At 42.3% G+C, this 25248-nt stretch overlaps 1 protein-coding gene across 3 annotated transcripts in view; it reads left to right on the top strand.

The window, feature by feature from the left end:
- The window catches only part of LOC135577184 (phosphatidylinositol 3-kinase regulatory subunit alpha-like), a 56957-nt gene extending 36678 nt beyond the window's left edge, over positions 1 to 20279 (top strand). For 2 of the 3 annotated variants that reach the window (XM_065045026.1, XM_065045025.1), the window contains 2 exons: positions 12673 to 14174; positions 15172 to 20279. In XM_065045026.1, coding sequence (XP_064901098.1) covers positions 12673 to 12910 — 238 coding nt within the window. In that variant the 3' untranslated portion in view covers positions 12911 to 14174; positions 15172 to 20279. The remainder of the gene's footprint in view (positions 1 to 12672; positions 14175 to 15171) is intronic. The other variant, XM_065045028.1, reaches the window with a different exon arrangement.
- The last annotated feature ends 4969 nt before the right edge of the window (positions 20280 to 25248 follow it).

Below are 25248 nucleotides of genomic sequence, written 5' to 3'. Positions count from 1 at the left end.
GATGATCTTTTGAGGTCCCTTCCAATCCCTAACATTCTGTGTGTGATTCTGTATCTCAACCCTATGAGTTGGCACCGTACCAAGAAAATTGAATCTGCATCATAGCAGTAAGAACACCAAAATCTCCAAATTTTACCCCTTTTTAGTGCGAGGGCGAAAAATCATGGACTCCACACAATCCAATTTGAATTCAAGCAAAGCCATTTATTACAGAAACAAGCCTCCTTATATATGCAGTTATTTCCTGATCACGCGTCCACGCTCCAAGCATGCATTAGCTGATTGGATATTGTCTATGTTCACGAGCTGTCCATGCGCCCGAATCTCACTGCTAATAGGTCAGTTGATTTACGTCGTGTTGTTGTCTTATAATCGCTGAACTGTTTTGCTTCTACAGCAGGTACTATTTTCAGCTTTCTGAGATGGCCTTGAAATTCCTTTGGGCCTGGCTAGTTCACCAATAAATCTCCATCTAATAGAAACCCATCCACATACCAACCTCAAGAAAATCCCTCAAATCTCCCACAATTCCCCCTTTTTGTTTTTGAACCAGCCAGGCCTTGTTTACAACGTGCTGAACCATCTTTGAAATACACTGCAGCATAGAACATATGCTTAACAACAATGATTACAGTTACATATAATGTAGCTAAGCCTTACATAATACAATCAAACAACTACCCACCTATTCCCAAGCTTTTAAGCCATTTGTGAAAGCTTAATTCTACTATGACAATCTTATTAAGGTGCTGTTTTAGTTTGTCTAAAGTACTATGAATAGATCCAGAATGATTAAACAAGTTAATACAACATCTTTCTCTTAAATTCTTCACAACCATGTCCTTACGCTAACAACAAAAATCTATGGCAACACAATTTTGAAGTGTAGCATGCCTAATTGAATTTGTATCTACTAAAAGCCCACCAGTGCTAAAGAAATAGCGTTAATCTATTTTACTAACCAGCATCCTAATTTGTTAAGCGTAGTCAAAGCCTGTGCTGCTGCAACTCCAGGTGCAAAAATAGAAGACACTATAGTTTCACTCTTTCCCCAAAATTGTATATTATCCTTACAGTCTTTGTTATAGGCATGGATGTTTTTCTTCTTCCTTTTTTTTTTTTTTTTTTTTTTTAATGCATTAAAATGATTGATGTATTTGAAGTCAATAAGGTCAATATCCCTAAAGAACATAGTCCTCTTTTTATGTAGGAAGAAATTCCTTGCCAAGCTCTATCTCCACAAATTAGAAAAATTCCTGGAGATAATTTCAAAGGAATGTTGGTAGCTCTAGATACATTTTGACTGGTATAATTACACCAAAAACTCTGATTACGATATACAGATGACAGAGTGTTTACCACTTGCACGAAAGAGATGTTTTTTCCTAAATAATTGAAATATAGACAGAAATCCATTTTTACTGATCCTAGTAACTCAATTTCTTGGGGTTCCAGACCTCCTTGTGGTAGGTCTATAACCCAGCTGTCCCAAATATCTGTCATATTTTAACCAGCAAGCAATTGTTTTTTGTTTTCAGGTATTGGCCAGGTATCTAATGGAACACCAACCAAACATGTTGAATTAAAAAAAAAAAAAAAAAAAAAATTTGCTTGGAGATTCAGTAGCTAAACAGATTGAGTCTTGACCTGTCATGTTGGCTAAAGCTATCCAAATATTAGTCTTTGGTTGAGAAGGAAGCCAAAAAGCATTGCTTATGTTTAACACTATTAGAGTAATGCCTACTACACATTGCAAAATCCATAACATTATTGAACTCTGTATGAATGATCAAAGCAGTTATATTATTGCAACAGGTTAGAACTGGTTAGTCTTTGTTTTCCTCCCTCTATATTATTGTTTAACTACATGTTAGGTATCTAATCAGTTTCACCACTAGATGATGCTGCTTCTGCTTCCCACGTCTCGTTCCTGTTTCTAACTTCTGTACTTTGAGCAGTGTTTTCCAGCCAGGGTTTGATCCACTTTGCCAGAACCCAGCGTGATCCTGATCCTGTAACAACACAGGCATGTCCTCTTCCCCATGTTACCAAGTTCCATGGACCTTCCCATTGTCCTGTAACTCCATTTTTTACCCAAACTTTCGCTTTTCCCTTTTTGACTTGTTCTAAACTGTGGATGGGTTTCTGTTAGATGGAGATTTGTTAACGAACTAGCCAGGCCCAAAGGAATTTCAAGGCCACTTCAGAAAGCTGAAAACAGGACCTGCCGTGGGAGAGAGGCATTTCTACAATAACAAGGCCTCAACATGACGTAAGTCAACGGACCTATCAGCAGTGAGACCCCAGCGAGTGGACAGCTCATGATGATCTCTTGCTTATAGCAGAGTCACAACAAGAAAATGAAGCGGCTGCTGAGTCATTGCAGTCACAGTTGCAGAACCGAGGCTGGACAATCAATCCAAAGAAAATACAAGACCCTAGTACCACTGTACAGTTCTTGGGGGTCATCTGGCATGGACAAATTAAGGAAATACCAAATAAAGTGCAGCAGACAGTTCAGCAATTTCCTGTACCAACCACGGTAAAGCAGTTACAGACCTTTTTGGGACTTCTGGGGTATTGGAGGACTTTTATCCCGCATTTGGCAATTTTAATGAGGCCTCTGCAGAAACTAACTAGAAAGAAAGCTATCTGGCAGTGGACCAAAGAACAACAAGAAGCTTTTGATGCCTGTAAATGTGCTGTGGATGGGTTTCTGTTAGATGGAGATTTGCTGTTGAACCAGCCAGGCCCAAAGGAATTTCAAGGCCAACTTAGAAAGCTGAAAACAGGACCTGCCGTGGGAGAGAGGCATTTCTACAATAACAAGGCCTCAACATGACGTAAGTCAACGGACCTAACAGCAGTGAGACTCCAGCGAGTGGACAGCTCGTGAACATAGATGTTATCAAATTAGTGAATGCATGCTTGGAGTGTGGGCGCGTGATCAGAGAATAGTTGCATATATAAGGAGGCTTGTTTCTGTAATAAATGGCTTTGCATGATTCACATTGAATCGGAATGCTGAGTCCTTTATCACTCCAACAAATGGTGACCCTGACGTGATACTCTGAACAGCGTATCACTACGATCGGGGAAAAGCCTGGAGTGGCCCAGCAGGAGGCGGAACAGCTGGACTGAGAACTGGGCGGAGGCATACGGACGTTCCGCAGACAAATTTGTCGAAGAAATCACCGGAAAAGGTGAGCGGCTGGGGCAGGAGGAGGGAAGAGTGATGCTCCTCCTGATATTCTCTCTGTGAGAGATCTTAAATATGAAGAAAGTAACACACGTAGACTGTTAGTTTGGTGTAGAACAAACGGCTACCCAGCAGAAACCGAGAAGGCTTTTAAACTTGAACTTTGGGATAATATAGGGCAGAAATTATGGAATAAGGTCAACAGTGTAGATAAAGAAGCTAAATCATTAGCAACTACATGGAAGCTTATAATTACCACCTTAAAAGATCTTAAGGCTGAATGGTCTGCTGCTGCTGGAATTTTTGTAGCGTTGCAGCCTGATAAGAATCCTGAACATCGCTGTGAAGCTAACCCGGTTCGTGTCTTTGATACCCTCCCTATTCCATCCCCTGCTGTGCCTTCGGCACCCCCGATGGTTCAGCAGTCCGGGGCGGGGGGAGGAAAAATGCCAAGCGAGTGTCCTCCTGCACTATTACCCAACCCTGATGAGAATAGCAAGTCCAAAGGACTGGAATCAGACAACTTGCCCAAAGAACCTGTGAAAGCTGAGAAGGCTAAAGTTGTAAACAAGTGTACTATCAGTCCTTTTACCAATTTGTATCTGCCTTTACCACCTTTTAACCGTCCGACTTCCACGAGAGAGCAGAAGGAGTCGCCGGATAAGAACTGGGCAAAAGAACTGTGTGAAGGATTGGATCAGCTAATAGCGAGTGAATCCAGCAGTCGGCAATGGAATCATGCTGATCGTGACGGGAAAGGGGGTGTGCCTGGGGACTCAGGTTATACGAATAATTATGATGCTAGAAAATATTGGCGAGAATGTGCACTGTTCCGAACCCCCCTGTTACTAATGATTCTCCAGCACCGTTCAAGTCCACATTATCTGATGACTCAGATGAGGATGGAGGTTTGCAGCATTTTCTTAAAAAAAGTTAAAAGGAAAAGGAGTATGTGTACGTGTTGCCTCAAGATCAGATAAAAACCGTGAAAGACTCAAGCAAAATTTGACCTATGCAGTGTAACAGCTATAGATCATTTAGGACAGAACGATGGGGATTCGTTGAAAGGGGCGGGTATCCCCCAACTCTTGGAAGAGACACTAATTGACACATCACAATTACAGGCGCAATTAGTTTCTGAAATCCTGAGGCAGTCAGCAGACCTTGCATATTAAGCTATGATAGAGGTGCCTGAAACGAACAAAGCAGCCAAATTATTCACAACTATTATCAGTGTCCCAATGAGAATTACATGCAATTTATTGACCATCTTCAAGAGGCCATCAATAAGCAGGTTGAAAACCTGCAGGAAGCAGTAGTGTTCAAATTAGCAGTAGAGAACACTAATGTTTGTTATCAACGTGTTATCTGCTAGTTTTACAGTACATATTACGTGCTCCTGTGTATTGCCTCTCTGAAAATCAAGTAGCTTGTCAGGAATGAGAGTTAATTGTTTTACTAGTTGTTTTTAAGTGCGCTGTAAAACCTTCTCCCCATTTTTCCCACTCATGCTACAAGCAGCCCTGTGCTTCCCCCCCTCCCTCTTCTCAAGGTTTTTACTTACGAGATGGGGTCAGAAATGACTGTTTTCAGTCATGTTCCTAAGGTGTTTTAGAACATAGGAAAGGACTTGGAAAGGGGAGGAAATATGATCTTGTCAAATATTGAAATTGGTGTTGGCTGCTGTATAAGTTAAATGATTGGGAAAAGTGTCCGGAGAATAGAATCTTGAAGTATAACACCTTGTTGAAATTAATGTTGTTTTTAAGGTGAGAAGAGCAGGACAAAAATAAAACTCTACAAGAGATCATTAGATCATTTCAGACAGTTTTACAGGCGGGGCGGTTTGAACTTAAATAAGCTGAGAGAGTTAACTGATAACACACAGGTCAGAAAACTTGCTGAAGTCTGCAAGATGCTTTCCTTATTAACTTGTTTTCTTTGTGGGTATCTGTTTAAGTATGTTACAGTTTTGATAGGTCTTTGTTATATGGTACGATGAGTTTACAGACTGTTAAATCATGAGAATCCGTTGACTCAAAATGTGCGTTTTGTGATAATACAGAAGACCTTTATCACTCCAACACTAAACCTCCTGTTAAACCTGCACCGTGAGTTACCATGGGAGGAACCTTTTCTCCCTTGGGTAACATAAGGTAGTTCATAACTTTGCTTTTTGTAATCGCTCGAGGTGCTAGACCAGTCTCCCCTTTCTTTTTGTTTTTGGAACAGCTGTTTTAAGATGTGATGTGTACATTCCACAATAGCTTGCCCTGTTGGTTGATGCGGTGTCCCTGTTGTATGGGTAACGCCCCATAAGGATAAAAATTGATCGGTAGCCCAAGCAATATAGCCAGGACCATTATCTGTTTTGATTTCTTTTGGGATACCAAGAGCCGCAAAAGCTGCCCTCAAGTGTTTTTGAACGTATTTGCTAGACTCTCCCCCTTGAGCAGTAGCCCAGACAACACGAGAAAAAGCATCAACCGAAACATGAACATACTTGAGATGTCCGAATTCTGCAAAATGTGTGACATCCATTTGCCATACTTCTAAAGGCCCAAGACCTCGTGGGTTAACACCTCCTGAAAGCCCACCAGAGCAATTTTGACAATCAGCACAGGACAAAACAATGTTACGTGCATCAATCTCAGAGATATGAAATTGTTTCTGTAAAACACTAGCTGATTGATGGAAAAAATCATGTGAGCGACAAGCTTGAGCAAACCTTTCTATAGAAGGACCTGTCCAAGCAGGTGCAACTAACTTATCTGCACACTGATTACCTTCAGTTAAGCTATTAACAATTCCTGTATGAATTCTGATATGAGTGATAAAATAATGATGTGTTTGCTGATTCAGTAAATCCCATAAAATTTTAAATAGTCTATACTTCAATAAAGTGTCAACATTCTTCAAAACTGCTCTTTCTAACCGTAATACAACCCCCACAACATACAGTGAATCGCATACTATGTTTACAGGTTGTTTGTCCCATATCTTAAAGACTTGAATTACTGCTTGTAGTTCTAAGAGTTGAACTGAGCCCTCTAGATCAGTTAGCACGAGATCCTTCCATTCTCCCTTTTCTTGCCATGTGATTGCAGCTTTCTGTGAATGACCTCCTGCATCTGTAAAAACAGTGATACCTCTTATTGGAGTCAAAGATAAAAGAGGCATCCATTCTATCTGAAATGTTGATAACCACCCCATAAGCTTATGTGGAGGGTAATGCACTCTAATTGGTCCTGAATAATTTAATATTGCAGACTGTAGAGCCGTAGAATTCTGTAGTGCCCATTGCAAATATTCAGCTGACAAAGGCATGACTACATAATCTGGTTCTTTTCCGCTTATTTCTACTATGCGGGACCGACCATTGTTCTAGGCTGATGATAGTAACATCTGCACCAGTATCTATAAGCACTGACAGACAAATTTTTCCTCCATCAGGATGTGACAATGTCACCTGTTGTGTAGGTTTTTTTTTTTGAATTTCTAATGCCAAATAAAGTTCAGGAGGTCCGATAGAACCAAAACCTCCATCACCACGTTTCATGTGTTGAACCTTTGGAACTGCTGAATAGAAAGGAATTAACTTTCCAGTTTTTGACCCTTTCGGAATATGAACTGGAGGAAAAAGTGTCCATACCATAATAGAAATCACACCAGTAAAAACAGCAGCTATTATTCCCAGTAACACAAAAACTCCTTTTTCTGGATGTGGAAGATTTCCCCAGCAGCAGCCCACTCAACCCCTGACCCAAAGGTCCGTGCATTTCCATAGGTATGCAGCAAACCTGTGAATCCACCAGGGTTGCCTCTACTGCTGTTGAGATATCCACTCCTGCACTCCCTAAGGTGGCGGCAGCGATGCTGTCCAAACAGCCTGCCTGCGAGGGTTGCCGTTTTGTGTCATCACGCTGCCCCTCCCCACGCTCAGTGATCCGTTTCCCAAAGGCCTACGATCCTTAGTAAACCTTGATCTGCAATCCACAGACCTATGTCCAAAATTTTGACAACGAGTACAGACACCTGTGTTAGCACTACTTGATTTTCTTGTCAGTTGTCTCGGCTTTGCTTTACACTGCACCCTTATGTGACCTGATCTTCCACAATTATAACACAAAGGTCCTGATTGCTGTTTACCTTCTTGAATCAATGGCTTTATAGCTGCTGCAAAAGCACTAGCCATATAACTAACTTGCTCTTCTGGTGTACCCACCCTTGAACATGCCTCCAGCATCTCAACTGAAGTCACGTTCTTTGGCATCGCTTGTAAAATACGCTTACAAGCAGGATTTGCATTGTCCATGGCTAAAGTCATGAGCAGTGATTCACGAACTGGATCAGTTAACTGTATCCTTTCCAACACATCACGCAAACGCTCTAGGAATGCCATGTAAGACTCATTTTGACCTTGTTTAATAGTAGTATATGGTGGTACAATTTTTCCATCCTCAGGCAGTGTTTTCAATGCTTTCCTAGCTAAGTGCATTGACTGATGCAATATCGGCATAAGCAATCTAGCTTGTTTTTGTACATCAGCAAACTCTCCCTGACCTAAGAGCATATCAACTGTCGCTGTTCTTAAAGGATCTCCATTTTCCCTGTCTAGATTTTGTATTGCTGCTTGCTGTATCAAATCATACCAACGTATTCACCAGAGTAGCTGCTGAATTGGTGCTAGTATCATTTGCATCAACGTACGCGAATCTGAAGGAGTGTACACATTTGGCGTAGTCGGCAGGCACTAGAAATAGCCATGCCGTGGCTTTTAAAAAAAAAAAACACTGGGGACAAGGGAGGCCTGACAGGTGACTCCCCATATTCCAGGATGGCCCAGTACGGAGCCCTGGACCCCCGTGGCTGCTCTCCTATATGAATTGGCTCCGCCGGAGATATGGCCAGAGATTAAGGAAGGGGGGGTGGTTACTCCCCAGGGAATTGAAGTGGCCATACTAAACTTTCCATGGAGACCGGCTTGTAAATCTTCTCGCAAGTTAGCGGGAAGATTGGGATAGCTATTTATTACTGGTCTTAGATCTCTTAACCATGAAGTTGTTGTATTACAGAGTAAAGTTGCGGATTTAGTGAAGGAAATTGGGACTTTGCGAGAGGGAAAGGTGATGGCACATGAAGTAATTGCATCTCAATCAGAGCGCTGCTCTGGGTTGCAGGACAAGGTGGACTGTTTGGTAGCACGTATTGCTAATAAACGGCGAGATAAACATGGGTCACATAGAGTTTCAATTTCTGAGGTTCATGCTCTCACCATGAAAAATTCCTGGGATCCCAACAAATGGGATGGAAATATTTGCAGTGCATCCTCAGATTCAGAAGTTGAATTTGAGTTGGATTCAGATTCAAACGGAAGGGATGTGGTGCAGGCACAACCCCTCATGCAGATGACGGGAGAGCAGGAACAGGCTGGTGGGGGGGTACAGCTTACGTGTACTTATACTCCGAAAGAGTTAAGAGAATTTTTGGAGCTTTACCAGCAAAAGAATGGGGAAGGTATATTGGAGTGGCTTTTGCGAGCCTGGGGTAATGGAGCTGCATCAATAAACTTGTTAGTGGCTGAAAAGGATCTGTTATGTCCTATATCTAAGAATGATTCTATACAAAGAGAATTTGTCCAGCTGCAGAATATTAGAAATGCAAAAGAAGAAGACATTACCGCACCTACAGTATATCAGTGGTTGTGTGCAGCAGTTTTAGTAACACATACAGACCCTAGGGAGTAAATGTCTTCCCTCGGAAGCTGGTCTACAATATCAGATGGTACCACTTTGCTATGGCAAATGGGAATGGCTCATGCATTGTTGACGGGGACGAGTCCAGATGATATACCAATCACAAGAAGTATCAGAATGGAGTTGTTGAAGGGAGCACCTGTCTTGGTGAAGCCCTGCCTTATCAACAACACAAGCTGCCGCGGGTAATGTAGGTGCTCTGGTGACTGCCATGAAAGATCTTGAGACTATGCTCTCAGGACCCTCTGTCCGAATGGTGAACAAGGGAAAGTCAGCAAAATCAAAAGGGTCTACAGCACAGGTGACGAGGAGACAGATGTGGCATGATCTTTTACAGGCTGGCGTCCCACGATCGGAACAAAGTGGGCTGTCAACAGCAGAACTGTTTCGCCACTGGCGACAGTTAATATATACGGCACAAAGCCAGCCGTCTCCAGCCCCGTCGCCCCCCCCGCACCCTCCCTCCACCCCGCCTGCCACTTCAAAGCAAGGCGCTGCTTGGCAGTTGCCTAAACAGAGGGACTGAAGGTTTGGCGGGTCCCCCGAGGTTGCCGCCACTGTAGCTTCCTATCGTGAGGGGGACCGACGCTGTTATGTTCCTTTAACCATAGAGTGGCGGTCTGGGGGGATTTTGAATGTGTTAGCTCTGGTGGATACGGGGCCTGAGGTCGCAGTGTTACATAGTGATATTAAGAACAAAGACGCTACATCACAGATTTGTGGTTTGGGGGGACATCCGACCCCTGCTCTCCAAGCTACTGTTGCCCTCACAATCGCAAATGCCAAGCCATTTACTGCAACAGTGTTGATTGCCCCAATTAAAGAATATATCCTGGGTATTGATGTCCTAGCAGGGCGGACGGTCGAAACCTTAAATGGTCGTTTTTCTTTCGGCTCTCCACGCACTGGATTTGCTATCTGGTCTGTAACTGTCTTGCGTGGATTCCCAAAATGAGATCCTGCTGTGCTGCCTGCACCTGCCAAGGTGGTGACTATAAAACAATATCGCATCCCAGGTGGGGAGGAAGAAATTACCAAGACTATTCAGGCACTCCAGCAAGTGGGGATCATTAAAGAAACCATGACGGCTTTCAATAATCGTACCTGGCCTGTTCATAAAACAGATGGCACTTGGAGAATGACTGTAGACTATAGAGAACTGAATAAAGTCACCCCCCTCCCCTTGCAGTTACGGTGCCAGATATGGTTACACTCATAGAAAAAATTGGCAAGAACTTATTGCCATGGAAAATGGTACTAGATCTTGCTAATGCTTTCCTTTCAGTTGCCATTGCCCCAGAGAGTCAAGACCAGTTTGCTTTTACCTGGCAGCAAAAGCAATATACCTTTCAGGTACTGCCCCAAGGATGCAAGCACAGCCCCTCTATATGCCATCAAATGGTAGCAGCTGATGTAGCATCATAGTCAGGTACTCTTACTGTACACCATTATATTGATGATCTCTTGCTTATGGCAGAGTCACAACAAGAAAATGAAGCAGCTGCTGAGTCATTGCAGTCACATTTGCAGAACTGAGGCTGGACAATCAATCCGAAGAAAATACAAGGCCCTAGTACCACTGTACAGTTCTTGGGGGTTGTCTGGCATGGGCAGATTAAGGAAATACCAAATAAAGTGCAGCAGACAGTTCCGCAATTTCCTGTACCAACCACGGTAAAGCAGTTACAGACCTTTTTGGGACTTCTGGGGTATTGGAGGACTTTTATCCCGCATTTGGCAATTTTAATGAGGCCTCTGCAGAAACTAACTAGAAAGAAAGCTATCTGGCAGTGGACCAAAGAACAACAAGAAGCTTTTGATGCCTGTAAAAGTGCCTTGATGGAACATGAACGATTATATACTCACAGGCAAGGATATCCTTTTGAACTAGAAGTAACAATTTTGGATGATGTAGTCTCTTGGGGATTGTGGCAGACGACTGGACCAAAAAATCAGAAGGAACCCATAGGGTTTTGGTCTAAAGCACTGCAAGGGTCTGCTACTCATTATACCCCCAATGGAAAAACAGATTCTGGCTGTTGTTTGGGCACTGCAGGAAACTGAACGTATCATCGGTCAAGATAGTGTAACCGTACACACTCCCATACCTATTCATGGCTGGGTTGCAGATGACTCTGTTAGGGCCCATGCAGGAGTAGCTCAGGCAGCTACGTACTTGAAGGGGAAACACTATCTGCAGCAACGATTTTTACCAGGAAACTCACATGTGACTACCCTACATGCCACCCTTCTTGGTACAATATCATTCAATCATGTGCCTGCACTTGGGGAAACTCTTCCTCTAGGAGACATCCCTACCTCTCCTGTGGAGGAGGCTCCCCCTTACGATGAGTTAACAGAAGAGCACAAGAAGGATGCCTGGTTTACTGATGGCAGTGCAACATACACTGCAACTGGACAAAGGCAATGGACGGCGGTTGCATATGCTCCTTTACCAGGCGTAATATTATGGCAAACGGGTGTGCAGGCCTCTGGTCAGTGGGATGAACTGATTGCAGCATCCTTTGATATCCTGGAAGGGAAGGCATATTATTTATATACTGATAGTTGGGTGGTATATAAAAGTCTCACAATGTGGTTGCCCCGCTGGGCCCAGGACGATTAGCATGTACAGAGATATCCTATATGGGGGGCAGATATATGGCAACAAATTTGGCAGCATGTACAGGCATCTCCTTTGAAAGTGAGACATGTTTCAGCTCATCAAAAAGATGACTCACTTGAGTCACAGAAAAACAGAGAGGTAGATGAGATGACCTCTGCCGACATACATGCTCAGGCTTTAAATGCACATATTGCTTGTGGTCATCGCTCAGCTTCTACTGCACGTGCATGGGACATTGCTCATAACCAAATCCCTTTGCCTCTACATGCTTATATGTCATGTGCACATAATTGCGCTACTTGTACACGGTTACACCTGAGAGCACTATGTAGTCCGTGGGGACAGATAAAGCGTGGTCAGTGGGCTTTGAATGCCTGGCAAGTTGATTATGTGGGCCCGTTACCCCCATCTAGGGGGTGGCAATATGTATTCACTGCTGTGGATACAGTGTCAGGGCTATTATTTGCCAAGTCCACTAAACATGCTAATCAGCATAATATGATTGAGGCACTAGAACAACTCATCCATCACTATGGACCTCCCCATCAAATACAGAGTGACCAAGGGACACACTTTAGTGGATGTAATGTACAAGACTGGGCTCGAGGGTTAGGGATAGACTGGTTGTTTCACATTGCATATCATCCCCAGGCCAATGGCTTAATTGAAAGGATGAATGGGATGTTGAAGGAACAAATGAAAAAACTAACCAGTACTAAAACTTTGCAACATTGGAGCCCATATCTGACTAAAACAGTTTTTTTGCTTAACAGTGGGATTATCCATAATCAAACACCCTATGATCGCATCACAACACCCCCAGTGCAAAACCTGGTGTGGATTGAAATCCTTCCAGATGGTATTTCTCCCAAAATGCTAACTACAGGGGAAATGGAATTATTCACCCCAATGGATTGCAAAGTGGGACCGCAACCTATTAATCTGAATGTGAAAGTCCACATAATAACTCCTGAGAATGCTATATGGTTGTGTACTCCGACTTCTCCTCTTATGTTGCATCCTTTGCTAATATCGGACACTCGAGTTCTTGTATTTCAGATATCTTCAATGACTACTTGTGCTTTGTCTAGAGGAGACAGCATTGGAATGGTGTTATTGGTGTCGCCAACCCAACATCGTGTTGAAGTTCAATCTGAGAAAGCACAGGCCACGGCTTTCCAGTCTGTGTGGGTAATTACCCCACACCAGGTTGTCAAACCCGGAGTAATACTAGCTGAAGGAGCTGGAGCAACAGCGTATGTATTATTGGAAGGAGAAGATGCCCCTGTTTTCCACCTTTATCACAGATTGGCTCGTCGTGCCTTGTAACCCTACGTTACAAGTATAATATGCAGGACACACCTCCACAAGACTAATAGCTGCAGATCTCTTGCTGTCATTTATTACAGCAATAGTCCTGTTACAGATATATATTATGCCAAGGGTTTTTGTTTTGTTTTTTTTTTTTTGTTTGTTTTTTATTATGTTTTATTATTTTTTTTTATTTTAACATTAATGTTTCTCATTGTTCTTATTCCCTTGGGTAGGTAGTGGCTGAAGATGCTGCCCTGACTTTTTTAACCCAAGTGCGGCTTCAAGACAGATAATGAACTAGCCAGAATAGAAGATAACATCTTGTGGGACTGACACATCAAATGAAGCAATCCACTGACAGCGCCTGGCTGAAAGACTCATCTAATTCCCTGAGAAGATAGACGGGACGCCAGATGCAACCTATTATTGCACACATATATTTGTTCCTTTTCTCTCTTTATAGATGTATATGTGTTTGTTGAGTATCTCTCTAAATTGCACTGTTCTGAACTTTACATACCCACGTGAACACCTATGGCTATTCTGGCCCCAGCAAAGCTGGTCCCTTGGGCGAGGGGGTGGAATGTATGGGAATTGTGGAAGATTGGGCGAGGAGGAGAAAGGTAAACACGCTTAAGTGACCCGCAGCTGGGATATAAAGAAAGCACATACATCACACTAGTTGTTTTACTGACCTTGTGTGCTTGACAAGTAGAACCTCTGTGTGAGATAACATAGGCCTGAGAGAAACCCTACAGTACCTTATCATGTCTGAGATTCCTGCTTTGTTTTGAGAAAGAGCAGAGCACAGCCAGAAGCTGCATCTGCTCTAAACCTTTAAATATAGGCGAGCGTAGCCGGCCTAACGATCTTCCAGCAGAACTAAACTTATCAGCGCCTGCGTCCCTGCTTACGCTGCCTCTGCCTGGGAGCTTAGGTGCGGCTACGGAGATCCCCCAGTAGAGAGGTAACTAAAATAAAACTTACTCTTTGCAATTACATTTGTGGCCTCTGGCTCTTCTCGCGATGCGCCTGTGCTTGTGTACACAGGCTCATATAGGACAATCAGGTCATATGGTCCAGTCAGCATGGGTTTATGAAAGACAGGTGCTGCTTGACTAACCTGATCTCCTATGACAAGATGACCCACTTAGTGGATGAGGGAAAGGTTGTGGATGTTGTCTACTTAGGCTTTAGTAAAGCTTTTAACACTGTTTCCCACAGCATTCTCCTGGAGAAACTGGCTGCTCATGGCTTGGATGAGTGTACTCTTCACTAGGTAAAGAAGTGGCTGGATGGCGGGGCCTAAAGAGTGGTGGTGAATGGAGTTAAATCCAGTTGGTGGCCAGTCACAAATGGTGTTCCCCAGGGCTCAGTGCTGGAGGCAATTCTCTTTAATATATTTACCAGTGATCTGTATGAGGAGATAGAGCGCACCCTTAGTAAGTTTGCAGATGACACCAAGTTGGGTGGGGGTGTTGATCTGCTTGAGGGTAGGAAGGCTCTAGAAAGGGATCTGGATAGGCTGGAGCAATGGTACTAGGTCAATTGCATGAAGTTCAACAAGGCCAAGTGCCGGGTCCTGCACTTGGTTCATAACAAGTCGAGACAGCGCTACGGGCTTGGCGAAGAGTGGCTGGAAAGCTGCCTGGCAGAAAAGGATCTGGAGGTGTTTATCGACTGACAACTCAACATGAGTCAGCAGTGTGACCAGGTGGCCAAAAAGGCCAACAGCATCCTGGCTTGTATCAGAAATAGTTAAATGAGAAGGACTGGCACTAATGCTGGATAAAATTATTTGACATTGTTGAGGTCACAATTGCCTGTTTGTTTTGGAAAGATATTGCTATCAAATTCAAAAGACGTAAAAGGTCAAATGTATCATTTTAGGAAATACAAGGATAAGTGGAGAACAAGAGAAGGCTATTTAACTGCATGCTCCTTACGTTATGTTTTTTTAGATTATTCTTCCATTAACTCACAGAAGAGATGAGAATGAACAATACCTGTTTTTTTTCACCTTAGACCTGGTTCTCTCTACTACATAGATTCTGTAGGCTATAATCCACCTTCAAGTAAAGGAACTTGGCATGCTTCTGGTGGAACTAGAATTTTAGAGACCTCTGTGGTGATGGGAAGCAAAGTTAAGAGATTTCTCCCTGGGAATGAGTCAGCTGTTAAAATCTTTTTCCCTAGACACCTGAGGCTTGGTTTGAACCATTATCAGAGAACAATACCAGAATTTTAAAAATGTTTTTCTTTGTGATTTTCCATAGGACTTCTAACTAAAGAAGAGGGAAACTGAACTATGCTCTAACTCCATCAGAAAATAATGGGAGAGTCCATAACCGAATTTGGAGATCACTGCTTTTTCCTAACTTCATATGTGCTCACAAGCAGAATCAGAGCATCTGGTTTTTGTACAAAGGATAAACAGGACTGTAGCAAAGTAATTCACAGCACTGCATAGATGAGATGCAAATATACCCTTGTTTGCTTTTCCCTTTGTGACTGGATGAAAAAATGTTGTCAGATCTGGGACTGGTAGTACAGTCAAGAAGAATGAGAGAAAGACATGCTCTCAAAAATGAAGTGTGACATGGATGTTTTGCCTGCATGCTGATGAGTTAATAGTTTATTTATGCAACTGAATATCTTCAGGCAAAAATTTATTTTCTGCAGTTGACAGGACATCTACTGAAGCACCAAGAAGTGCACAAAATCTGATAATTCATTTATTCTGGTGGTTCCGATCAATTAACGACTTGGATAAGAGACTACCAGGAAGCTTCAAAAAACATGCTTATTTCAGACTGGTACGGTTTAACTTTCTGTCCTACATCCAAAACTACTGCCATCTCACTATTGATGTTATTATTGAACACAGTCCACTGTGATCAACAGGATCTAAAACCAGACGGAAAAAGCCATCTTGGTCCCTGTAAGCTTACAAAAATAATTTAAAAAGTAGAAAGAACTAAAGAAGCATGATATGGGAAAAATAAGTAAAGTATTTGGGATTTCCAATGGCCATTACTGTTCCACAATAGATTGTGCTTTTATGTAAATATTTTTAACTGCTATGTTTCATGTCATAAGACAGTGTTCACTGGAGTTGGGGCAGGCTAGTGGAGGAGTAGGGGAGGAGGGGAACAGGCAGGGCAAGGAACACAAAGGCTGCTACAAGAAGATATAGGTGTGACCAAAAGCCAGTGCCTGCACAGCATGTAAGCAGCCTCCTAGAATATAAGCAGTGCCAGCACACAAGGGTTAGTAAATTATGATGTCAGGAGGCTGCAAAGACTTATCCTATTCCTGGAGACTGGGTTGCTGATCAAGAAGCCCTGGAAGATTAAACTGTGTTTGATACTGAGGGTCACAGAGATGAAAGCAGACAAAGGAAAGGGAGGGAACTCATGTCTGGGTAGGACTTAGAGGAACCTTTTGCACTGGTTCCCTCAGTTCAGAAGTCACAAGAAATGGGAACCTGTCAAAAATGGCCATAAGTACTCTCAACCCCTGATCACCCAAAAAATGTCATACAAAACAGATGTATTCTGAGAAAAATTACACTGATGAATATGTAAACTTCTGAGAGGCTATTTGAAATGATAAAATTCTTCCAGAGCAAAATGTTTCCCAGCTCTCTTGATTGGTCTAATATCTGTTGCATCATCTGTAAGAGTCTATTTAGAGAGTGTCTTTCAATGCCCTGAAAGCACTCAAAATTAACTACTCCACCAAAGGCAATGAAGACTTCTTTTGGGCCAAATCCTATATCCATGGTGCTGAATCCTTTCAATTTTCTGTAATATCACTGGAGTCAGGCTGGAAGTATGCTCAGGAGTATCTGAAGATTGCAAGCAATCTGTCTGTAGGAGTTCAGCCCTGCATCTTCAGCCACATATGGCAGTCCTGCCCATAAAATCTTCTGTAAAGTGGAGAAGTTTCACTACTGAAACTCTCTTTAGTGAGAATGTTCCCAGAAAATGCTGTCAGGTCTATGACCACTGCTGAAAATGTTTGGACAGAATTTGCTAGCAGTCTGGGGTTGGAGAGCTGAGACAACAGCTCTGATTCCTTTCACAGAGAGTCTGAGCAAGACTTTGAGAAGCTTTCTCAGTGACAATGAACAATGTGTCCACATTCTTCTTCAGAACAAGCAAGCTTCACACCCCATCTAGATGATAAGGTAAAATAGTTCTGTAATTAGAGATAATGAGAAGGAATAAACACTCTGGGTCAAAACTAATGGGTGGATAGCATAAGCAGTTGGTGGTTTTGCCCTTTTCTCACTTTCTTCATGGTTTCCAAATCTCTCTTGATGTTTCTGTGTGCCCAAGCTTTGTAGTACTCTTTAGTGGATTTTTGAGGCAATGGGAGTCTGGGGCTGTGCAGACTTTTGTCTGGCTCTTTTATAAGTTGTTTTCAACAGGAAAAAGGAAAGAGGTAGAAAATGGGATGCAAGCCTGAAAAAAAAAACAGTAAAAAAATCCAGTGAAATTAGAATGTAAAAAGGTAAACTGTCAGGGATTGGCTCAAGGAGCGTGGACATGAGTCCACTGAGCAACTGTACGAGCAGAGCCCATTTTAGTTGACATAAGTAGGCCTTAGTTAGCTTTTCTATTAGGCCGTGGGAAAGGGGGGAATGCAAAAGTACTGACTAAGGCAGGGTCAGGATATCCTTGAAGAGATAAGAGTCAGAAGAATGCGGGATGCGCATAGCTAGCTAAACCCAAGTAGGTGGAGTAAGTAAATGTAACCTTTTAGTGCTTAGCCTATTAGATAGAGACAAGTATGCATAATTATGGTATTTGGTATAAATGCACGCTATCTTGGGCAAAAAAATTGAATCATGCTTTATCACTCTCATTGAGTTGGCCTGCATGTTTTCCTCAGCCGCGTACTCGCAGTAAATATTTTGATAAAACAGTTTTTCTGTGAGGACATTTGAAAGTAATTATTTTTGCTTATGCAAGTGCTACAGTGTGAGAACTATCAAAAACTTTCCAAATGCTAAGCTTGACTTTTGTCCTGGTTTTCTAAGGCAATGCTGTTGGTCTACTGTCACTCCAATATCTTTGGAATATATTGCTCGATTTCTTCCACATTTAGAAGGGAAGATAAGATAGTCTTGAGCCAATTTTGAGACACCCTTGTTATACGGGGAGTGGTCTCACTCTTTCTTTAAACCAGAAAATAAATCTATATATAAGTATGTGTGATTTTCTAGTTATATATGTGTCGAGTTATATATATAAACTATATAACTTTAAACTATCTGTGCAATTGTAACTTACATTTATAATTCTAACTATATAACTCTACAACTACATATATAAACACACACATGCTTAGTTATTTCTGTATTAACTCAAATATTAGCCTGATAAATGTTCTCTCCTAATAAATGCTAAAACATTTCCAGGGCTCCAGGTAGTTAAAGGAATGACTGGAACTTTCTAGAAGCTCATTTATTTTCTCTGCTCTTAGATGCTATGCTGAGACTGTGCAGACTTTATTGATGTTTAACACCTGCTGTCTTCCTTCTTAAAATGTTCAGGGGCCATGATGATTTCTGCATCTGAACAAGCAAAACATTAGCTATTTAAATACCCCCACTTCACTGTTGGTTCACCCCTCTGTGTTACAGTCAGAAGAAGGGAGCTGTTTAAGGCCATAGATGAACTTGGTAGCAGAGCACTGAACAGATGTCAGATCTTCTGAGTCACAGCTCAACTAAATGGCTATTTTGGCAATTTAGCTCAGCATAAAAACTGTTCAGCATTGCTGATAAGATTCTTGAAGAATGTTTGGAAGCAAAAGGTAATTTCAAAATTTGAGTGCATTTCCAAGGTTATATTCCCAACCGTATGAGCAGGAAAAGCAACACAAGAAGGCTGCAGTTATTTCTTTAAGAAAATGGATGGCCCCACATTTGTGTTATTCCTAGGGTCTGATAGCTATGATCTCCAAGTGGGGTATACCCGAGGCATCCCTGGTGCCATCTCCCAGCAGTACCACCCCACACTCTACCACAGAATCCTGGAGGCACTGTGGTGTGGAGGAGTTAAAGCTCAGCTCCTCTGGGTGACAGAGACAGCTCTAAAAGCAGCTCTTCAAAACCAGGGATGAGCAGGACTGTCTCTGTAAGTGGATGATTCCCTTTTCAAAAGACCCAAAGGATTTCCAGTAAACAAGTGTGGTGGATGCACTCGACCCCCCTAGCGAAACCAGCAGCAGTTTGGTCCAGGCTCCAGAGGAGGTAAGGGCCTGAGCCGTAGCCAGGCCACGTGTAAGGAGCCATTGAAGAAGGAATGTTGTTTTTGCAGCTGTAAATCTGAAACCTGATAAAGACTGAGGGACATCTGACTGTCAATCTTGAATGTAAAACAAAGTCTCTTTGAGCTAATCTCAGAATGCAAACTGATTCCTGTGTTTAAAAGTTAAGTTGGGGGAAGGGTAGCCAGAGAGCCAGGAATCCATACTTAAATTGAAATAAATCAATAAAGGGAGGGGGTTGTTAAAATTAGATTAATGTGATAGGTAAACTGAAGCAGGTGTCAGGTAGTCTGTAAACCCTGCAGTACCTACCAATCGGGAACAGGGGAGGGAATTTGCAGACGGGATTTGGGGGGGGATTTAAACAGGGGCTTTTTGCCCTATTCTGTGTGTCTACCTTTATGTAGAACACCAGGTTTTGCAAAATCATTAATAAAATATGCTTTGCTGAGAGATCCTTCCTGAGCCTATTATATTGGCAAGGTAATAGTTTCCTACACATGGTTTCTAAAATAGGAGTCAACCAAAAATATCTTCAGAGTTTCCATATCTTACTCTGCTGTGTGCCTTCTTTACCATTTCATTGTATTTATTTCAGATCATGGAAGAAAGCCATAGCTTGGGTTTGAGAATCTTCTAAGAAAGGGACCTATTGAAGAGAGGCTGACAAATTCATGTATATTGTGATTAAGTTACAAAAGACATACCCATCATTAACCAATTGACATGAGATAAATGCTTTCTGACCATCTGCAAAACAAGGGGATATTTTTCGATTTTTAGATTGTTCTGCATAACAAGAGGGAGACAGAAGATTAAGTGATACATTGTTTAGAAGCAGAGTGCTTAGTTTATATTTAACTAATGATTAATAGATGTTTTGTAAGTAAGAAACTAAAAATTATAACTAACATAATAAATTATTTCTTAGTATAGATGTATGTCAAAAATTGTAAGGCATATGTAATAATTATGTGAATGTAAGCAATGCAAGAGCATCCAGTCTTTGGAGCACTTATGGAGGATGATCCCCTGTGTTCCCCAGTGCTGATAAAATAAAGAATGCCGCTTAACGGTATAATTGACTCTGCTGTTAAGTTTTTTTTCTCCGTTTCACTATCTCTGGCTCCCAAAACTGTGTGTAAGGCATGACTGCGAGGTTACCTAGTGGACCAAGAACAGCTTCACTCTGGGGTACAGGACACTCATTCCCCACAGGACTGGCTCTGAACTGTACATGGCAAAGAAGTCCACATTCCCCTAAAACAGAGCAGAGGTATCAGCGTCCAGATCTGGAGGTAAGCATTGCCTCTATGTTTTAAGTAAGACTAAGAGGGAAGCAAGCTCCTAAGGGTAGACACCAGCATTCCTACCTGCGGTGCCTGGACTCCTGCACTCTCCTCACTCTCCTCCTAAAGCAGCTGGAAAGCAGGTGACCTTGAAAGAATCGCTAATCTAGGAACCAGAGAAGTGTTTAACAGGAAGATGGGCACAGAGCAAGGAGTGGGGAGTCTGGGAAGCAGAGGAGCTATCATCAGTCACCCATTTTCATCTCTCAGATGTGAAGAATCTTTGGTACCAGATCCAAAATATTATGCAAATTAAAAAACCTGTTGCTGTTGATGGTGGGACGGAACTACATTGTGAAGGAGCTGTTCTGTGTGGGCTATAGGAAAAAAGGAAACACATCTGAAACAGAGCTGTGATAACAGAGGGAGGCCTAACATGAGTTATTGTGGCAGTTGCACACCTCCCCACCCCTCCTCGATGAGTTCCGACAGGGCAGTTGATGACTCTTTAGCCCCTTTTGTGCCCTACTGCCTAAATTGATTTCTGGGGTGCCTCTGTTACAGCTATGCAGGCTGCAAGGCTATGTGGAGAGACCCAAGCAGACAAGTTACAGGCAGATGCAGCAGGCCTGAGGCAGATTACTATGGTGATCAGACCAAGAGCAGAGCTTTCCTCCCTCAGAATAAGCAAACTGCTCTGGGTGCCCTGGCTTACCAGCAAAAAGTCTGTCAGACTTGCTGTGATCTCACTTTACTGAAAAGTTAGAAGGGTGTAAGAGTCGGTCCAAAGAACAGTATTTGCCTGAACATCACCATCAGGAATTTGGAGAACAGATGCCCTGATAGAGAGAATTGTACAATGACTTGGAGAGAGGCCTGAGGATGTGTTGTACAGGTCTCTCTGACCTGGGGGCTACAGGTAACAATAGCTGCTGTCCAGAAGATGGATTTCACCTGCTGCCTCAGCCAAACTTGCCCCTACCTCCTCCCTGTTACTAAGGCAAATGAAGAAGAGCATACGCAGAGGCTCACCGAGGGTCTTGAGGTCACCCAGTGGTCAAGTAAGAGACCCGTGAACGTGAGGCGATGCAGGCGCAGATGGGTTCTGGCAAGCAAAGTGGGGGCTCTTCGAGCCTATGCAGTTCAGCCTGGATTGCGAAACAAAGGCGGATATTGGCCTCAATCCATGGGAGCGAGGTGGGGTGAAGAAGCATAAAAGATGATTCCCGACTGGACATCGTTGAGATCTCCCCACCAAAGGATCATGGATCACGACACCCTGGCAGGACGCTGCTTACAGGACTGGAAACCATAGGGACACCTTTGGGACTCGTTGGTGGTAGCCAACCCTTTTTCCCACCTTTTCTTTTTCTTTCCCTTTTCTCTACTTTCTCTATCGCGTGCCGCTTTACGGGCAAAATAATAAAGTAACACTGTTTGATTGTATTATAACCCCTTGGCATTTTGGTTGCCTTCATTTTGCACTTCGAGATCAAGGTAAACGAACCATCATGAGTCCATCACCAAATGGACCGTGACAATGGGGCAGAAAGCAAAGCTTTCCTAAACAGTTCCAAGAGGAGCTGAATTTTAATGCTGCACCTTTTTTCTGACCAGGCATGCAATTCTCTTTCCATGCCACATCTGAAGATAAATTAGCCAGTGAGTAAGGCAGTTCCTGCTTTCCTTTGCTAGAGTAGAAAGTCATCATCATTTAACAGCTCTCTGCAATCAGATCAACCTTCACAAAACATCTTAGCTCTATGGATAGATATATCTGCTTTACTTGGTTTAATCTCAGACTTTTCCACGTAAAGTTCAAGGAGACTGTACTGGCTCTATTAATGCCAAAATGAAGTACAGGCTTTTTGATTGCACATGTAAACAATTAACAAGGTTTCTAATAAAGGTTCAGTGTGAGTCATGGTTGTTTCAAAGTCACATCTGAATTATTGATTTGTGCAATGTAATCTGCGTCAAGTGCCCTTGGACAGGAAGCCATTGTAAGCATGTTGACTAGTTTACTTTGTTCCTTTATCAAAACGCTTTACCCAAGTAACCAGTTCTGCATTTACCTGCAAGGTCTGTGAAGACAAAATGGGCTACAAGAATAAACAGGATTGCTAATAATCCAAGTGGAATGAATAATTTATGGTTAATAATTTATCCAATTAAGTCAGCCTTTTCGTCTGCTTCCAGAATATCCATAAGTAGACCACAATCCCCCCTTATTTGCTATTTATTTGCATTTATTTGATTATACTCTATGACCTGCTCCCCCTGAGTCTCTTCCCCTCTTGTCCTCAGTGACTCCTCTTTGCACGTTGAAATCCCTCAGTCTCCTTTTCTGAGTTTTGAGTTCCTTCAGGTGTTTTAACAAGAGCCTTCAGTAGCTGGCTTCTACTGGCCTCAGGGCATTTTTTTGACCCATTTTTTGACTGGATGGTCCGTAATGAGGGCAGAGCAGAGTGTGAAGTAGCTCTGAAGCAGCTATAATGAAGAATTATGGCATCTTATAAAATTTTGTTCAAGGCTGAATGGACTTCTTCCTTAAAGAGTCTTTCTTGAGAGTGAGCTCTGTTTAACTGGGTGAAGTCCTGACAGTCAGCATCCCCCTCTTCCTTCTCTGTATGACTGGATGCTTTCCTGGAGGATATATCTCATTTAGGAGGGTGTTATTGGAAGTTTCCTGACTGATTTATCCTGCAAAATGACACGCATAGGTGAACTTCTGAGCCCATACAGGTAGGCTATGCAGAAGTGTTGCCTCGTGCACATGCAGGATCACCTCCATTCCAGGATAACAGCAAAAGGATCTGGAAAACTTTACCTTCCTTTTGTCCAATTGTTGATTTGATTCATTTAAAGTATTCCAGTTCTATATTACAGATTGCTTTGAAATTTCATTGCTCCTGTCATTGACACAAAATAAACAAGTGTGCGTGAACACATTATCACCACTTTGTCTCATCTCTCTGCCAAAGAAGAGAGGAAGTGGGGAGCTGCCTTCTGCTTCAGGAACCTACATCCCAAGCCTGCTGCTTCCCATGGACTTGTTGATGCACATACAAATTTTCATCAAAGTCAAATAAAACAAATACCCACAGGCAAAATGCTGTTGTGTTCCCATTAAGCCATAGTACTGTCCAGAAAGAACAATATCATTCATTATAATGCTTATATCACCCCAGAAAGAAAAGAAAAGAAAAGAAAAGAAAAGAAAAGAAAAGAAAAGAAAAGAAAAGAAAAGAAAAGAAAAGAAAAGAAAAGAAAAGAAAAGAAAAGAAAAGAAAAGAAAAGAAAAGAAAAGAAAAGAAAAGAAAAGAGAAAAGAAAAGGAAAACTGTATGGCAGCTAGCATACGAAATTGGTGTGAAGAGAAGCTGCTAAATCAATGTATACTGTGACTGACTCTGCTGTTAAGTTTATTTCTTTGTTTCAGTTGGCAAGCAAGGCAGGAGAACTGATTCTATCCAGCTGCAGGACTCATTGAGTCAAGTACTCTCTGGAGAGACTCCTCGTCTCAATCAGATCACTGTGGGGACAGACAAGGACCTCTGGTAAGAAGGCATTATTTTCTGAAATTTGGGACTGGTCATGTGGTGTTGGGCTATCCATAAGTCATGATACAGAATTCTTATTCAGGATAGCATACACCAGGTTGCTAGCTCCTTAAAGGTATACTTTGGTTACTTGGTTTTCTGGAATCTGATGGTTTTGGTATTCTGTGGATTTGTGTGGAAAACTTCAGGTATTGGTTATTTTATGACTCTGTTGTGGTTTAAAGCCAGCTCTGTATACAGCTGTAAAGCATACTGTAGTTTTGTTTAATTCTTAGATACACCTTGGTTTTGGTTATGCACTTTAATGCCTAAAGATATAGTAGAAGCTGCTGTGGCCTTAACTTGTGAGAAGTGTGGGTGTTGTGAAACAATCTATGTTGTAAAATGTCTTAATTGTAGTGCTGAGTGCTATATGGATTTGAGCTTTGTGCCTGAATTTTTTTTTGTCTTAACTGTAAGTTTTGGAGAAAACGGGATAAACTTGGAGTACAAATTGTGACGATTGTATGTCATGGGTAGCTTTTATCTGTGGAGTATTGATGTATGTATTAATACTCCTAGTATGTATTTATTATAAGATGAGCTGTGTTGTTCTGCACAAAGCATAATGGAAAGACAGCATAGTAGTGGTATTCCGAAAAAGGGCCAGTTAGGGTGTATTTTAGCTCACATGAAAGAGATTGAGGAACCACCTGGTGATAATGTGAATAGAGAAACCTTGGTGAAATATTATAATCAGTGGCCATTGTATAAATTAGATGATGAAGTGTGGGGGATTTGAGGGATTTTCTTGAGGTTGTTGTGTGGATGGTTTTCTATTAGATGGAGATTTATGTCTGAACTAGCCAAAGGAATCTCAAGGCCAGCTCAAAGGCTGAAAAACAGCACCCTGAAAAACAGCAGTGAGACTCGGGCATGTGGACAGCTCGTGAACATGGACAATATCCAATCAGCTAATGCATGCTTGGAGCATGGACGCGTGATCAGGAAATAACTGCATATATAAGGAGGCTTGTTTCTGTAATAAATGGCTTTGCTTGAATTCATATTGGATTGTGTGGAGTCCATGAGTTTTCGCCCTCGCAAGTGGTGACTCCAACGTGATCCATAAGGAGTATTTACAGCAGGGGGACGACTGCTGCGGGGAGCGAGCCCCAGCTGGAACGGCTCGGCTGGACCGTGACTGGGACATAGTCTGCAGGCTGCATGACTCCTGATGG

This window comes from Columba livia, chromosome W (assembly GCF_036013475.1).
Source record: "Columba livia isolate bColLiv1 breed racing homer chromosome W, bColLiv1.pat.W.v2, whole genome shotgun sequence".
NCBI classification, from domain to species: Eukaryota; Metazoa; Chordata; class Aves; order Columbiformes; family Columbidae; genus Columba; species Columba livia.
The sequence above is the reverse complement of the archived record's forward strand: the minus strand, read 5'-3'. Positions and strand labels throughout refer to the sequence as shown.